Source organism: Octopus sinensis, linkage group LG17, assembly GCF_006345805.1.
Source record: "Octopus sinensis linkage group LG17, ASM634580v1, whole genome shotgun sequence".
In the NCBI taxonomy this organism is placed as follows: domain Eukaryota; kingdom Metazoa; phylum Mollusca; class Cephalopoda; order Octopoda; family Octopodidae; genus Octopus; species Octopus sinensis.
Genome location: NC_043013.1, coordinates 15613366 through 15630071, shown reverse-complemented (window position 1 = coordinate 15630071; position 16706 = coordinate 15613366). Strand labels below are relative to the sequence as shown.

Below are 16706 nucleotides of genomic sequence, written 5' to 3'. Positions count from 1 at the left end.
ATCTAGCAGTAGGTGAGTACCACAGTGTGCTGTGTCCATGTCCAATGCACTTAACTGTCAACATCTCAGACCGAGTAGCTGTGAGTGGATACCACAATGGGGAGTACTTTACTGTGTTGTGTCCATGGACAATACCTTCAACTGTCAACAGCCCAGTTTATCTAGCTGTTTATGTGTACTACAGTGTGACGTATTTTATTGTACTCCTTCTGTGACCAATGCATTTCCAATAGCTCAGTCTACTAGCTGCCAGTAGGAACAATAGTGTTGTATCTTGGTCATGGACACAGCACAATGTCCATGATCAAGATAGTTAACTGTCAATAGCCCAATCCATCTCGCTGGCAGGGGGATCTACAGTGTTTTCTTATAGTTCAACTTTTCAAGTGGTGTCAGACAATGTATTTCCTTGATTTATTTTGTGAAAGAAGGGAAGACATACCTCCCAGGCTGGAAAAGTTGAGGATGAGTTAGAACACATGTAGGTTTATCGCAAGAGGACTAAGCACGAGCAGGGAGTGTGTTTCAAGAGACCGAAGGGTCGGAAATGGTTTGTTTGTGGATTGTAAAGTGTATGCCCGAAATGATAAGAAGGGGAAGAGGCAATTTGGGCATGCTGGGTAAGGGGGAAGAAGTACTCTGTTTGTTGAGGATAGCAGAGGCAGAAATAATTAACCGTGTATCAAGTTTGGTGAGTGAGTCTTTACTATTCAGCCAAGGTGGTCATGTTTTGGATCTGTCTATTTCGAGTGTTTGGGTATCTAACAGCATTATTATCATTATTATTAAGGTGGCGAGCTGGCAGAATCGTTTGCACGCTGGACGAAATGCTTTGCGGTATTTCGCCCGTCGCTGCATTCTGAGTTCAAATTCCGCCGAGGTCGACTTTGCCTTTCATCCTCTCGGGGTCGATAAATTAAGTACCAGTGAAACACTGGGGTCGATGTAATTGACTCGTGCCCTCTCACCAAATTTCAGGCTTTGTGCCTTTAGCAGAAAGGATTATCATTATTATCCCAGTGTAAGAGCAGTAAAACCACTACAAAAATAATGGGTCTTATTTGAGCTGAGGGGGAAGATCAGCAACCAATTGGCGCTGAACATCTCCAGAGTACAGTTATAATCGAACAGTCTGATGATAAACTTTTGATCCAAGTGATGAGACATGGGTTGATGAATGGGTAGATGGATAGTTGGCTGGTAGGTAGGTTGGTTGGTTGGTTGGTTGGTTGGTTGGTTAGATGGGTGGAGGGGTGGATGGAGGGGGAGGGATGGAGGGGGAGGGATGGAGGGAGGGAAAGAGATGGAGAGGTGAAGGGATGGGTGGGTACATAGATGGAAGAATAGATAGGTGGCTGGCTGGATGAATAGATAGGAGGATGGATGGATAGATGGAGAGAGGCATGGAAGAATAGAAGGACGGATGGATGGATGGATGGATGGATGAATGGATGGAGGGAGGGAGGGAGTTAGAAAGGGAGGTAGAGAGAGAGGGAGAAAGAGATGAAGAGATCGATGGATACATAGATAGATGGATGGGTGGATATATATGACCGCGTGTGTACTGTTAGCGATTTTTTCCTCTGTCTTCCCTTCTCTGGATCTTTCCTTCTCCTATGTTTCCAACGAAGAGCTCCACTCGAAACGTTAAACCCTCCTTCTTTCCTGAGCGTCCAATAATACTATATTTGTTCCACGTCCTCGCGTTGTTGTGTTTTTTGTGCTTTCTTGTTTGGATTAACTATATATATATATATATATATATATATATATATATATAGTTCAAATTTACAGAAAAAAAAGACGAAAACAGTTGAAGGAATAGCAAACTGGTGTATTAGTCAAACGCTCGGGAAGAATGGAAAAGTCTTTGACATTGGAAGGTTACGCTCTTTGACAGAAAGGAATGAGAGGGGAAAAAAGAAGAGAGAACAGAAATAAAAATTTTAAAAACGGGGAGAAAAAATGTGTAGGGTATATATATATATATATATATATATGTGTAAAGGAACTGTCTTGAACAGGTTGTGTCTTTTGCACTGTTTGGGTGCAACACAATTTCCTTCTTTGTTTCCAAAAACTACCGGTGTCAAGAACAAGAAAGCAACCTTAAAAAATATGACACTTTATTTCGTTATTTACATAAAGAAGGCACGTTGGTAAATTGGTAAACCACTGGGTGTAGGTACTGCAAGACTGAAGTTAAACATGTGTAAAGATAAACCTCACAACAACTCCAGTAGCAACAGCCGGTCAAATCCCAAGCGTCTGGGACAGGAGAATAGGCTGATAACACGTTAAACACGTCTTCTCTCTTCAACGAACGCCATAGAATTCTCGTCCCCAGTTTTTAGCGCATATGCATTAGAGAACTTCCTTAGGCCTTTCCAGAAGGTTCCAGTCCTGCACACGCACACTGAAGAATGACGTCACTACACACACACACACACACACACACACACATATATATATATATATATATAATATATATATATATATGAGGGGCTCCTTTCAGTTTCCGTCTACCAAATCCACTCACAAGAAGAAAACTTGACCAAAATGCCACGTAGTGGAACTGAACCCAGGACCACGTGGTTAGAAAGCAAGCTTCTTACCACATAGCCACGCTTGTGCCTAACTGAATGTATTTTATCGATCCCTTACTGAAGAAGAAAATGAGAGGAGAGGGGTGCAAAGTAAAATCTTTTGAGATTTGAACCTTAAAACCTGAGCCTTCAAAGTATTTCTCTGTACGTGCAATAGTTACTGAGATTAAGAACATAAAAAAAATATTAAAGGGAGGTAACTCTTAAAAGTAATTTACAAAAGCGAAAGAAATTTTATTTATGTCCCCTAGAACATAATTTTTCTTTTTCTTTTTTTTTATCATTATTGAGCTTTTTACCGAACCTACGAAATATTCTAGTTTGGGCTCAAACATGTTGAGAATTAACAAGGATGAGTGTAAAGGTTGATGATTGGGGATTGGTGATTGGCAGTAGCACACGCAGAGTGAGTTTCATGGAGAATGTTGTTAACGATTTCGGAGTGTTGATGTTGAAGAAAGCGTCTTACATTAGAGTAAAGATGAGTGATGCAAGGCAAATGTGATGCAGGAGAAAAGACGCAGGCAAAGTGAGGTTAAAGGTGGAAGCGATAGGTTTAGACCCATCAATTTCAGAGGAAGGGAAACAGTCATATAGTTGTGGAGGAGACAGCTTGAAGGCAAAGAACCAAAGAAGTTGAATAGCCTATATCTGTCTGTCTCTGCCTGTCTGTCTCTTTCTGTCTCTTTCACTCTTTCCCCCCTCTCTCATTCTAGTGTGTGTGTGTGTGTGTGTGTGTGTGTGTGTGGTGTGTGTGTGTGTTGTCATTGTTTTAAGAGGATAATTTGAAAATTCTATAGAATTCTTGATTTTTTTTTTTTTCTGTTTTACCCTTTCTTGCAGACTTTGAGCTACTCTCTTTGGAATAAACCGGAACGGACAACAAAATCAATTCCTTATAAATCAAGTACAGAAAATGAGGTGCAAAATAGTTTCTCCAGCGGCGTATTATCGTTACTAGAAGAACCTAATAAAGGCTTTAGAACGACAGACAGAACCAATCCAACATGGAAAACAACCATGGAACCAAACATTTTTATTACGGAATCACCAACGAAAAATCTGGAACAAAAACGGAAAACAAAGCCAAGTATATCGACCACAGACAATACTTTATCTTTAACTAAACGAAACAGTCAAGAAACAACAACCTATAGCTCTACCATGTTTCCGAAACAATATCAAACGCTGCCAGTAACTTTCGGGTCTTCAGATCACAATTTGATAAACGTTCCTGTTTTGGAAGTTGTGTTTCCTGGACGAAATAATGGCGGTGAAAGAGAAACATCAAAGAAATCTAAAGAAGAATCTGAGTATAGCATTAAGTCTGGAGTCAATATTTTCCAAGGAAATGCAGGCAAAGGTTTGTTCTCTTTGAAGAAGGAACCATCGCTTCATTTAAAACAGGGACAATCTGTATGGGATCTTCGTTCCACTTCCAAACCATCTTCATCGCCAACGACTCCAGAATCTGAAAAAATATTACCGTGTGATGAGGAAACTGAGACTTCTACAGATAAACTCAAACAAGAAGATTCTTTGACAGAAGGTAGGTACAAAATACTTTCACGAATTCTTTGAGTTATTTTTCCAATTATTCTTGTGACTTGATTGAGGTAGAGTGGGACTAGGATTAATTATAGGTGAAGAAGTACCTGAAGTACTTGCATGTGTATGGAGGGGAGAAAATCAGGTGTAGTGCTGGCGAATCTCAGGAAGCATGGAAGTTTTGAAGGATGCAGTGCTCCGACAACTAACAACTGATGCCGGCAGTTTATTCCATACTTCAGCAACTCTTAGTGTGAAAAAATGTTTCTGAAAGTCATGAGAGCTGTGCTGTTTTCTGACTTTGTAAATACGTCCAGGGGTGTTAGACAGATGGAGTTTGAAAAGGTGCTCGGAGTTATTGTTTGTAAGATGGTTAATAATTTTATGGGTGTTTGCCAAGTCAGCTGCCAGACGTTGGAGTTTCAATGTATCCATGCCCAGGGAAGTAAGGCGTTCAGAATATGGCAAATGCCTGATGGAGGGTATTCTCTGGGTTGCACGTCGCTGAACGGCTTCCAGACGGTTAATATCCTGGGCAAGATAGGGGTTCCAGACCAGTGATGCAAATTCCAGGTGAGGTCGTACCATTGCTATATAAAGCCGCAAATAGATAGCCGGAGAGCGGCTCACAAAGGACCTGGTAAGTGATGCCAAGACACCCTCAGCCTTCCTGGCAATTTTAGCGATGTGTTTTGTCCAACGCAAATCGCTGTACAGTATCATAAGTTTTAAGTAGTGTGTTAAGTACTGGGTTTTGAGTACAATTTTTAAAGTACAGTTTTAAGTACAGTGTTTTATTTTCAGTATAAATAAAAAAAAGTACTGTATTTTAAATAGTTCGTTTTGAAGTAAAGTACGCTGTTTTAGACACACTATTTTAAGTGCAGTATTTTAAAGTAAACTACCATCTTTTATTGAAACAACAAAATATCGTTTTTATTTGTTTCCTATTCTCTCTCCTTCAGTTTTCAAATGTCCTTCGTTGTTTGGCATCTACCGTGACGTCAGAGACTGCACCAGCTTTTTCCAATGTGTCTGGCAGGTTCCATTCCGTTATAAGTGTTCCCCTGGTACAGCATGGAACGACAGAATACAATCTTGTGATTGGCCAGCTAATACCGGATGTATTATGTAGCAAAGAACGTGGAAACAAAACGAGACACCCATTCTGAATGCAACACCAAAGATGGCTAAATTAACACAATCAACACCACCAACCACCGCCGCCGCCGCCGCCACCACCACCACCACCAAAACCACCAACACCACCACCACTAACAACAATAACAACGATAACAAGGTCAACAATAATAGCAAATATAATTCAGCAATAAATAAGACAGCTTCTACACGGTCTCTCGACCTGCTAGAAATAGCAGCCAAATCTCACTTCACGTTCCAGTTATGAAAAATAGAAGGGCACTTCAGATAATGTGTTCCCAGATATTAAAAGAAGAACAATATTGGTATGATTGGACTGATTTTGACTATAAGTCTGTTCGATCAGAATTGACCGAATGTGGGTGGAAATAACAAGAACAACCATAAAAATTAGAGACCTCCCCCCCCCCAAAAAAAACCGTCAAAAAAATCTTGAATTCAAAAGCGGAATTGGTTGTACATAATGGAATACGATTTCCATAACATAAGACATATTTAATTACGTGATAATCATACGGAAAAGAGGTAAAACTATGTGCTGTAGAAGGTGTTATTTAATTATCGTCACTAATTTATTGTCAAACTTACATTATTTGTAAGAGAAACTATATATATATATATATATATATATATATTATATATTATAATGTATTATATATATATGTATGTATATTATAGATGTGTTATATATATATATATATGTGTTATATATATCATTAATGTTGTGTGTGTTTGTATATATATAGGAGAGAGAGAGAGAGTGAAAGAGAGAGGAGGGAGAGAGACTGTATACTGCCTACTCAGAGATACTCAAGCAGGTTGAAGGCGTTCCACTTCATTATTATTTGTCAGATGCCTTCATTGCAGTTGTGACTAATTCTAATCGTAAATTAATTGCAATGGAGAACCTAGAATGTCTAGAATGAGTAAGATCATCCTTTGACGGTGGCGTTATGTTCTTGGCAATACTGAGACCGATGACCCCCTAATTAAGTTGGAATTCCGATACAGACAGATTATCGGTGTTGATATACTAACTTGGAAAATTTAAGCAAACGATCGTTTTATAGTGTGTGTGTGTGTGTGTGTGTGTGTGTGTGTGTGTGTGTGTGTGTGTATGTGTGTGTGTGTGTGTGTGTGTGTGTGTGTGTGGTAAATAAATGCACTTGAACGTCACAAGTTATAACTGAGTTCGTCTAACATCGATCATCAACGCAGTTTATCATGGATGAACACCCAGAATATTACTTCCCACTGTGAAGGGTATGCCTTTGCGATCCACGAACAGGAAATATCAACCAAGTGCCTGATGCACAAAAGGGATAAAGATGCGAGAAAAGCCGTAAAATGTGACAACCGATGCAGAATTTGTGGAGCTCACACTGAAGATTTCACCCACATCATAAGCAGTTGTCCGAAAATGTCATCACGGTATTATCTACTGATGAGACATGACGTAGCTATGACACTCTATAATGAAATCCGTCGGAAAGATAATCTCGAGGACAAAGAAATAAGAACCAACAGTATGGTAGAAGTCATAGCCACTCATAATAAAAAGGAGTTCAGTGAAGACCTCAATAAAATGTAAGCACATCAGACCTGATATAATGATTTGGGATAGAGAAGAGAAACTGTCCACAGTTGTGGAAATTAGCTGCCCAGCGGATGTTAACATAAAACTGAAGATCAATGAAAAATAGAACACCGACCCTGAACTATTAAGAAATCTACAGTAACTCTATCCAGATTATGAGTTCAGGTAATTATTGGGGCCTGGGATATGTAACACACTGCCTAAATATCAATCTTGAGAAATTAGGCTTCTCAAAAGCAGAAAGGAGAAAGCTAATTCGAAAACTACAGATCCAATCCATCACTGGAACTGTAAAAATCTGTAAGACTTAGCAGAAGTTTATCATTTAAATATATATGAGCATGTCTAGATATGTAACTCTATGCATGAGAATACATGCATAAAACATACAAATCTGGACATACATATATACATACATACACATATTTCTGTACACACACACACACACGCACACACACACACATACACACATACATAATCCCACTGCATGGCACCTTGGGCAAGTGTCTTTTACTATACCCTCGGGCCGATCAAAGCCTTGTGAGTGGATTTGGTAGACGGAAACTGAAAGGAGCACGTCGTATATGTGTATGTGTGTGTGTGTTTGTGTGTCATTGTTTGTCCCCTCAACATCGTTTGACAACCGATGCTGGTGTGTTTACGTCCCCGTAACTTGACGGTTCGGCAAAAAAGGCCGATAGAATAAGTACTAGGCTTACAAAGAATAAGTCCTGGGGTCGATTTGCTCCTCGACTAAAGGCGGCGCACCAGCATGGCCGTAGTCAAATGATTAAAACAAAGAAAAGAATAAAAGAATATGTATGTATGTATTTCCCTCAAGGATTTGTCATCCTTTCATCGTGAAATATCTGATCTGCTCTAAATATAAATTTTTCTTTTTGTTCCGCCCACCATAATCAGTTGCCGTTTAATAGTTTTGCTGTGTTTCATATCATTAGTCGACTCTTCTTCACCCACCCCCTCATCCCACCACTCAATTTCTGTTGCAAAAGTGAAAGTGAACCGACCAATCAATTAATTGTAAATTTTCAGTATCTCTCCGTCTCGTCGTTCTCTAAAATCCCAAATGATGAATGAGGATCCCGGTGCTGCTTATCAACTCTGGTTTCTGTGACGTTAAACAGACGGCAGTGACGTCATCCGTGTCACATGACAATGCTCTGTCAGAAAGGAAATACGGTGTGTTTTTTTTTGGGTTTTTTTTGCAACAATTATCGTTATTTCTATATGTTTATCACGTGACATTTGAAAAAAAAAGCCGTATGTCTGCTAAAAAGTAGTGATTGTCATGGGTGGACTATCTTTGACAGTAGGCTAGTTGTCGGATTAATTATGATCTGAGGCTGAATCATCCGAACCAACAATGACATTAGCAACAACAGCATCATCATCACCACCACCACCATTAAAAACAATAGCAACAACCACCACAATACATTATACATGTATGCGTGTGTATTTATGTATGTACGAGGGGGGTACTGAAAAGTTCCTTGGTCAAGGGTGTCACAAAAAGCCTGGTTGGAGGCCCAAACTTCCGAGTTCTTTTACAGGGCTTAGAAAAACTGGAGGACTGCTGCAATAAGTGTGTGAATCTGAGAGGGAAATATGTTTAATAAAATCATAATTAACTGATTGTCCTGTATTCTCCTTTATCCAAAGCCAGGAATTTGTCAGCACCTCCTCATATATATATATATATATTATATAAAATCCGTTCTGTCTGTCTGTGTGTGTGTGTCTTCTAGGATCTCGAGCATCCTCCATCCGATTGCGCTCAAATTCGATATGAAGATACCGACGGTATTAGGGCATGTATAAGTCTTGAAAACATTACAAAAATCGATTCCAGGTGAGAAAGCGATCGATAAAGCCGTGGGAACGTGCATTTGTAAAATCGTTTTTCTTGGAATAGAAAAAAGTCTATCTTTATTTCTTCTTTTGCTGGTGTCTCAAATTTAGGTTAAATCAGTGTTTCTCAAAGGGGAGGCCTATGGGACAAGTTGTTTTGAGAAACTTTGGTTTAAATAGTTGACAACTCAGCACCGTCCATTGGACGGGGGCGTTTTGCTCGTACATATACATATATATATATATGTATATACAACACCCACTTAGTAGGAGGTAAATATAAGTTTTTGGTGTTAATGCTGTTTCTGTCGCTATCAATTATATATATATATATATATATATATATATATATATATATATATATATATATATATATATAATTGTGTATATTATTCACTCCTTCTCCATAACGTCAACTCATTGGAATTCCGTTCGTGCCCAGTTTTTCCATGCAGTCGCCGACTCACAGTTGTTTAAACCGAACGTCAGTCGAATGAATCTTATCGGCCTTTGAGAAAGGTCAAGAACGTAGAAGATCTAAGGAAGACCCCCGAACGTCAAGGACACAGAACGCTTGAAGGGCGGGGCGCCTCTCGTGACTTAATCATTAAAAAACAACAAATCAACATCTTTCTGTTAACTATATTTATATTATTGGAAGGCGGCGAGCTGGTAGAAATGCTTAGTGGTATTTCGCCTGTCTTTATGTTCTGTGTTCAAATTCCGCCGAGGTCGACTTTGCCTTTCATCCTTTCGGGGTCGATAAATTAGGTACCAGCTGCTTACTGGGGTCGATATAATCGACTGGCCCCCTCCCCAAAAAGTTGTGGCCTTGTGCTTAGAGTAGAAAAGTATATTTATATAATAAATCTCTGAACGAGGTATAAACAGTAGCTGCACGACGTTGTGAAGTATATTTGCCACTTAATTGCGGCTAACTCTTAAGGGTGGATGCTACTGTAGCTTGTAGCCCCAGGAGGACACCTCCTCCTGCTGGCTATTGACACACAGAAAGGGTTAGCCACATTTAAGTGGCAAATATACTTCACGATATATTTATATTATTGGAGTCATCTCCCTTGTATTTCTTTTTTTTTGTTTTTGTAATTGTACCGAAGTTCCTAGTAGATGTTTTATTTTCTACATTGTGTGGCAAAACGTCTCTCACATGCTATTCTTGATTAATGCTTCGACAGCAAACGCACGGTGTGCACTGGCCCAAGCCATGTTGGTAAATGGCAAAAAAACTTTTGATTTGATACAACACCATTACCATCACCGTGATTTTACTGGCGTCGTCACATCAGCGGCCGTGTAAAATATGAGAAGTTTTGCTGCTACACCCTGTAGTAATCGCTTGTATAAGCACAACTGGTCTGAGCAATTCAAATATGTTTAGATGACACCGTAACCTTATCCCTATTTATGTTATATAGCCTCTGTCTTTAGATCATCCAACGAACATTGCCAAACTTCAATGGAAATCAACATTATTATTAATTTCTTCAGTTCCCACACCAAAATATGTCTTTTTGCAAAAATTCCAACAGTGAATAATCACCATTGCAAGCGATAACTTTGGAACCTTTTTGAATACATATATCTATATATGTTTTTTTATTTTTCTATTTAATTCGATTAAAACTAAGTAACCAAATCATTATTTAATGAAAATTTAATATGTAAAATTATATTATAACTGAATATTTTTGAATATTTAATACTGGTTAAGAATCGATAATAAAAATATAAATGATACAAAAAAAAAAAAGAAAAAATACAGCTGAAACGAAAAGAAGGAAAATGGAAAAGAATTTTGTAAATTGATATGAAATCGTAGCAATGATGTATTGATGCTATGTGTATAATATATGTATAGCGTGTTGTATAGAGATGTATATGGATGTAGATTTGTGAATTGTGACTTGAATACGTTAAAGAGACAGGGATAGTGTTATATAGATATGTATCTGATATGGTATAGAGATGTATGTAGTATGACGTGAATGTATAATAGATACATGTGTAGTGTTGTATAGCATGTATGTAATATTGTATAGTTGTGAATGTAGTGTAGTAGGGACGTTTGTGATGTAGTAAAGACGAGTGTGGAATGCGTGTAGTACACACGTATAATGAGATGTACAGAAATGTGTAATGTGGTACAGATGTGCGTGTGTCTGCAGCGTTATATAGACGTGACTATAATGTGTTATATGGGGTGTCCATAAATTACCTTTAGAATTTGAAAAAGAAAACTCAGAAAAAAAAGAGGATAATAAGAATAACTCAGGAGAGTTTATTGTAAAACAGACAAACAAATAAGGTTTTATAAGAAATATCTGAATACTTCCATGTGAGCTCTATTGGTTGCGAAGAAGTTGATTGATGGATCTCTAATACATACACTGGAATGTGGAAGTTGTAAAGATAATTTATGAACATTCTGTATACCATATGTAGTGTAGATTTGTGTAATGTGGTTGTATAACGAGTCTATTATGTTGTGTAAACATGTGTGTGCCTACAGTGTTGTAAAGACACGCGTGCTATGTGATAAATACTGCGTAATGTATGGTGTGTGGAGGCGCACGGCTTAGTGGTCAGGGTGTTGCTCTCATGATCGTAAGATCGCGGTTTCGGTTCCTGGACCAGGCGATGCGTTGCATTCTTGAGCAAAACACTTTCTTTCACGTTGCTCCAGTCCACTCAGCTGACAAAAGTGAGTAATCCCACGATGGACCGGTTTCTCGTCAAGAAGGGAAGGTAATATATACCCCCAAAGAATCCAAGAAACTGGCTTCGTTAGTCTATGGCTCTGGAAGGACTTTGTATCCTTTATTGTAAATGTGTGATGTAGACATGTGTGTAATTTGTTGTATAGATATGTTAAAGGTATTATAGTGTGTGTACTGTTTTAGATGTGTATACTATTGAATGTGTGTATATTATACTATTTAGATGTGTATACTATACTATTGTACTACATGTACAATGTGTCATTGCTATATTTAATGTATTGCAAACGCAATGTGGTGTCACGTGTTATGTAGTATGGATATGTGTAAAGTGAGTCGATCTGTGTAATGTGATCTAAATATGTGTTATGTTCTATAGATTTGTGTAATGTGATGTAGAAGTGTGTAATGTAATATAAATAAATGGTTGTAATGTAGAATGAATATATATATATATATAACATAGTATAGAGATGTTAATAAAATATGTTTCTGTGCATATGTGTAATGTGATATAGAAGTATGTAATGTATTATAAATATGTGTTTGTTACAAGCATGTATAATGTGATATAGAGGTTAATGTGCTATAAAAATGTATAACGTATATGTGAAATGTGTTCTGAAGTTGTACGAAATCGAGTGTTAGAGAGGAAATATTTCCTCTTCTTTAATTATTCAACAAACCACTTGTATTTATCTGTAAATAATTTAAATAAATAAATATTGTTACAATTATTATTATATTTCTGTTTCCTCGTTATTATTGACTAAGACATTAATTAAGAAAGAATGGTTATTATTGTTATTGATATTGCTATTGTTATTATTAGGTTGTCAAGAAAGTTCTTGCCGTTTTTAACCTTTAAATTCGGATGAACGTATCTCGGCTCAAACAAAACTTTATTAATCGAAATAAACACCATCAGAACCAACACACTTTTGCCAACGCGAAACAAATTTATTTATGCCAGTAGCGTCAAAATCCTTCGTTCTGGTGGCGATGATGTCGTTGAAGACGTGTTTGGCATCGTCTTGGTTTTTAAAGCATTTCTCACGCAGGAAGCTGTCAAGATGCTTGAAAAAGTGGTAGTCGGTAGGCGAGAGGTCTAGTGAGTATGGCGGATGAGGCAAAGTTTCGTAGCCCAATTCGTTCAACTTCTGCAGGGTCAGTTGTGCGACGTGCGTCCGAACGATGTCGTGGAGAAGAATTGGTCCTTTTCTATTGACCAATGCTGGCTGTTGTTGACGGAGTTTCTTATGCATTTCATCCATTTGCTAACAGTACTCCTCCGCCGTAATGGTTTCGCCTGGATCCAAAAAGCTGTGATGGATGAGACCGGCCGCAAACCACCAAACACTCACCATGACCTTCTTTTGGTGCAACTTTGGCTTCGGGAAGTACCGTGGAGCTTCTTCGGCGTCCAACCACTGAGCTGAGTGTCGCCGGTTGTCGTAAAGAATCCACTTTTCATCGCAAGTCACAATACGGTCGAGAAACCGATCGTTCTTGTTGCGTAAAAGAAGAGAAGACGACACTTCAAAACGGCGTTTTTTTCTTTGGTTGGCGTTCAATTCGTGCGGCACCCATTTCTCAAGTATTTTTGTTTTTCCAATCTCTTTCAAATGGTTGGAAATGTCTAAGTCTGAAGCAAGCTCTCGAACAGTTGTGCGTGGATTGGCTTCCACTAAGGCTCTTAGTTGATCGTTATCTACATCCGATGGCCGACCACTACGCTTATCATCTTCAAGACTCCCGTCACCACTACGAAATTTCTTCAACCATCATTGTGCTGTACGTTCATTAGTGGCTCCTGGGCCAAACGCATCGTTGATATCGCAAGCTGTTTCAGCAGCTTTTCGGCCTAGCTTGAAATAGAATAAGAAAATTGTGCGAATTTGCTTTTTGTCCCTGTTGTATTCAACGTTCCGGAAAAAATTGCCTAATCATCCAAAAAGAAAAAGAGCATAACGATTAGATAGAGCGAAAAACGGGCTTCAAAATAATTTATAAAGTCAAAGAAATTTAACGAAAATGAATTCGAAAATATATCATTCAAAACCAAAATTTAAAATTCCGCAAGAACTTTCTTGACAACCTAATTTTAAATTCAAATTCCGCCGAGCTCGACTTTATTTTCCATCCTTGCGGAATCGATGAAATATGCACCAGTTGACTACCAGGGTCGATGTAAACGACTTACATCATCCCCTGAAATTGCTGATCTTGTACCAAACTGTGAAACCATTATTGTTATTATCAATTGAAGAAAGTAAAAGGTGGGGGGTGAATAAACAGAAACGTTGGAGCATCAAAGAGATTACTTTGCGGGATTTGTTCTGGCTCTTTACATTCTGAGATCACATTCCGCCGAGGGCAACTTCGCTTTTCATCGCTCTCGGCTGGGGTGACGTAGTAGTTGTTAAACCAGAAAACCAGTCAAGTACTGGAGTCCAAGGTATCGACGAATCCCCACCCCCGCCCATCGAAATTGATCGTTTTTATGTCTAAATTGGAAATAATTATCAATTAAAGAAATAATTATTAATTGAAGGATCGAAAAGAGACATTTTCCTTTTCGGCCCAGCTCCTCCCATCAGCTTTTCCCAAGTTCCATTTGGAGAGGAAGATGATGATGAAGAGAAGCAAGAAAAGGCAGACAAATATCCCTCGCATCACACAACTATATTAAAATTGAAAGAATAAAAACAAGATGTTTATTACAAGAATGCCTTTCATCCTGTGTCCGAAGAGGTAGATAACAGAGTCGCTACTTTTATTTCAGAAATAATGGTTATAAGTTCAAATCCAGTTAGTCGTTCAGTAGTTGTCGTCGTAATCGTTAGTATTTCCTCGTTGTTAAAGAAGTTTCCAGTGTTTTTTTTAAACCGTGGAACCATTCGTTAGTAAGTTTGTTCAGTGTAAGGACAGTCATGGGTTCAGTCCGTTTGTGTGTGTATGTATACATGTATATATATTTCTTTATTACCCACAAGGAGCTAAACACAGAGGGGACAAACAAGGACAGACAAAGGGATTAAGTCGATTACATCGACCCCAGTGCGTAACTGGTACATAATTTATCGACCCCGAAAGGATGAAAGACAAAGTCGACCTCGGCGGAATTTGAACTCAGAACGTAGCGGCAGACGAAATACTGTTAAGCATTTCGTCCGGCGCGCTAACGTTTCTGCCAGCTCGCCGCCTTTGTGTACATGTATATAGTGCGTGTGTGTGTGTGTGTGTGGTGTGTGTGTGTGTGTGTGTGTGTGTGCGTGCGCGCGCGTGTGTGTGTGTGAGTGCCTGTATGTATGTGTGTGTGCTGTGTGTGTATCTGAGTGAGTATGCTTCTGAGTGTGTATGTATGTGTGTGTTGGTGCGTGTGTGTGTGTGCGCGCGCGCGCGTGTGTGTGTGTACGCGTGTGTATTTTCACCGCAAGTGTCTTGAGACACTGGTTAGTCTGTCCGATTGCTTCGAGATGCCAGTGCCACGGACTGTCCTGATCCACCTTGAAGAGTTTTTTCTCCTATGTAGTCATCCGTGAGATCTGAATCTGCAGATGGAATTTGAACTCGCAACATAAAGAACAGGGACTAAAAAGAAAAAAAGAAAAAAAAGAAACGAAAAAGTACAACAAAGAACTTCGTTTGACGTTTTACCGATTCCGTCAGTACTTCACCCGTTTACAAACGCACACACGGTTTGAGAGCGTGAAGTCATGAGTTCAGTTTTGCCAAAAAAAAAGACGAAATGGCAGAAACGTTAGCACGCCGGGCGAAATGCGTCGCCGTATTTCGTCTGCCGTTACGTTTTGAGTTCAAATTCTGCCGAGGTCGACTTTGCCTTTCATCCTTTCGGGGTCGATAAATTATGTACCAGTTAACGCACTGGCGTCGATGTAATCCGTTTGTCTGTCCCTTCTGTGTTTAGCCTCCTGTGGGCAATAAAGAAATATATGTATGTATGTATGTATGTATGTAATGTATGGATGGATGGATGTGTCTGTGTATTTGCCTGTATATATATATATATACATACATACATTTATATATTACCCACACATACACACACACACGCATATATATATATATATATATAATTATATATATATATATATATATATATATATATATATATATAGGGCATTATTATACATACATGCCACACGCTAAGAGGGACAAAATTAGTCATTTCTACCAAAAATTTTACTAATCCCACCGATTGTTAAAGTTACATAACTTTTTTTCATCTTAAAATGAATAAATAATACAAAAACGTTGTTTAAGAAATGTAATAAAATATATTTTTTCGCTTGAGAAATTAAAAAGAATCGTTAACAACGCATGTATGCCACAACTTTACTTTCCCCCTCCTTTAAAAGTGCTGGAATTCAATGAGGAGAAAATAGAAGCAAAAATTATGGTATCGTGAACAATAAAATATTTTGACGTCGTTTTCGTCGGTGATGAATGCTAATAGTTTATGAGAGTTTTCTCCCTTAGATTACTTCACAGATTAAAGATACTGGGTAATGCGTATGTTTGTGCATGTGTGTGTGTGTGTGTGCGTGTTGTACGCTTGTGTGTGTGTCTTTGTGTATGGGTACATGTATATAGTGCGTATGTGTGGGTAAGTGTGTGTGAGTGTGTGTGTGTGTGTGTGTGTGTGTGTGTGTATCTGTGAGTATGCTTCTGAGTGCTTGTGTTTTTGTGTGTGAGTTATGCTTGTGTATGTGTCTGGGTGAGTGTCTGTGCGTACGTGTCTGTGTGTATGCGTGTGTGTCTGTGTGTACGTGTGTGTGTGTGTATGAGTGTGTGTGTGTGTATGTGTGTATGTGTGTATTTTTTGTGTGTCTGCGTGTCAGTAGAGCAAAATGCTTAGCGGAATTTCGTCCGTCACTACGTTCTGAGGTCAAATTTCGCCGACGTTGATTTTGCCTTTCATCCTTTCGGGGTCGGTAAAGTAACTACCAGTCGAGCACTGGGGTCAATGTAACCGATTTAACCCCTACTGACTTCCATCTCTTCCCCAAGAGGGAAATGCAGTTCAAAGGTCGCCGTTTTTAACTCCGTCGTCGAGATCAAGAGCGAATCGCTGAAGGTCCTCGACTCGCTTACGGGAAACGACTTTCCAAAGTGGCAGGAACGCGGAGACCGGTGTATTGATTAGATATATAAGTTAAT

At 38.8% G+C, this 16706-nt stretch overlaps 2 protein-coding genes across 2 annotated transcripts in view; one reads left to right on the top strand and one right to left on the bottom strand.

The window, feature by feature from the left end:
- Positions 1 to 5712, top strand: part of LOC115221053 (chitotriosidase-1-like) — a 48580-nt gene extending 42868 nt beyond the window's left edge. The window contains exons 10-11 of the mRNA XM_036510374.1: positions 3450 to 4155; positions 5120 to 5712. Of these exons, the coding sequence (XP_036366267.1) occupies positions 3450 to 4155; positions 5120 to 5289 (876 nt within the window). The 3' untranslated portion in view covers positions 5290 to 5712. The remainder of the gene's footprint in view (positions 1 to 3449; positions 4156 to 5119) is intronic.
- Positions 5713 to 12395: 6683 nt separating this feature from the next.
- On the bottom strand, positions 12396 to 13426 carry LOC115220815 (histone-lysine N-methyltransferase SETMAR-like; the record flags this gene model as incomplete). The annotated part of the gene is given in 1 exon segment (XM_029790982.2): positions 12396 to 13426. A coding segment is annotated over 1 exon segment (999 nt), but the record flags the coding sequence as incomplete, so codon positions are not given.
- Between the last annotated feature and the right edge of the window lie 3280 nt (positions 13427 to 16706).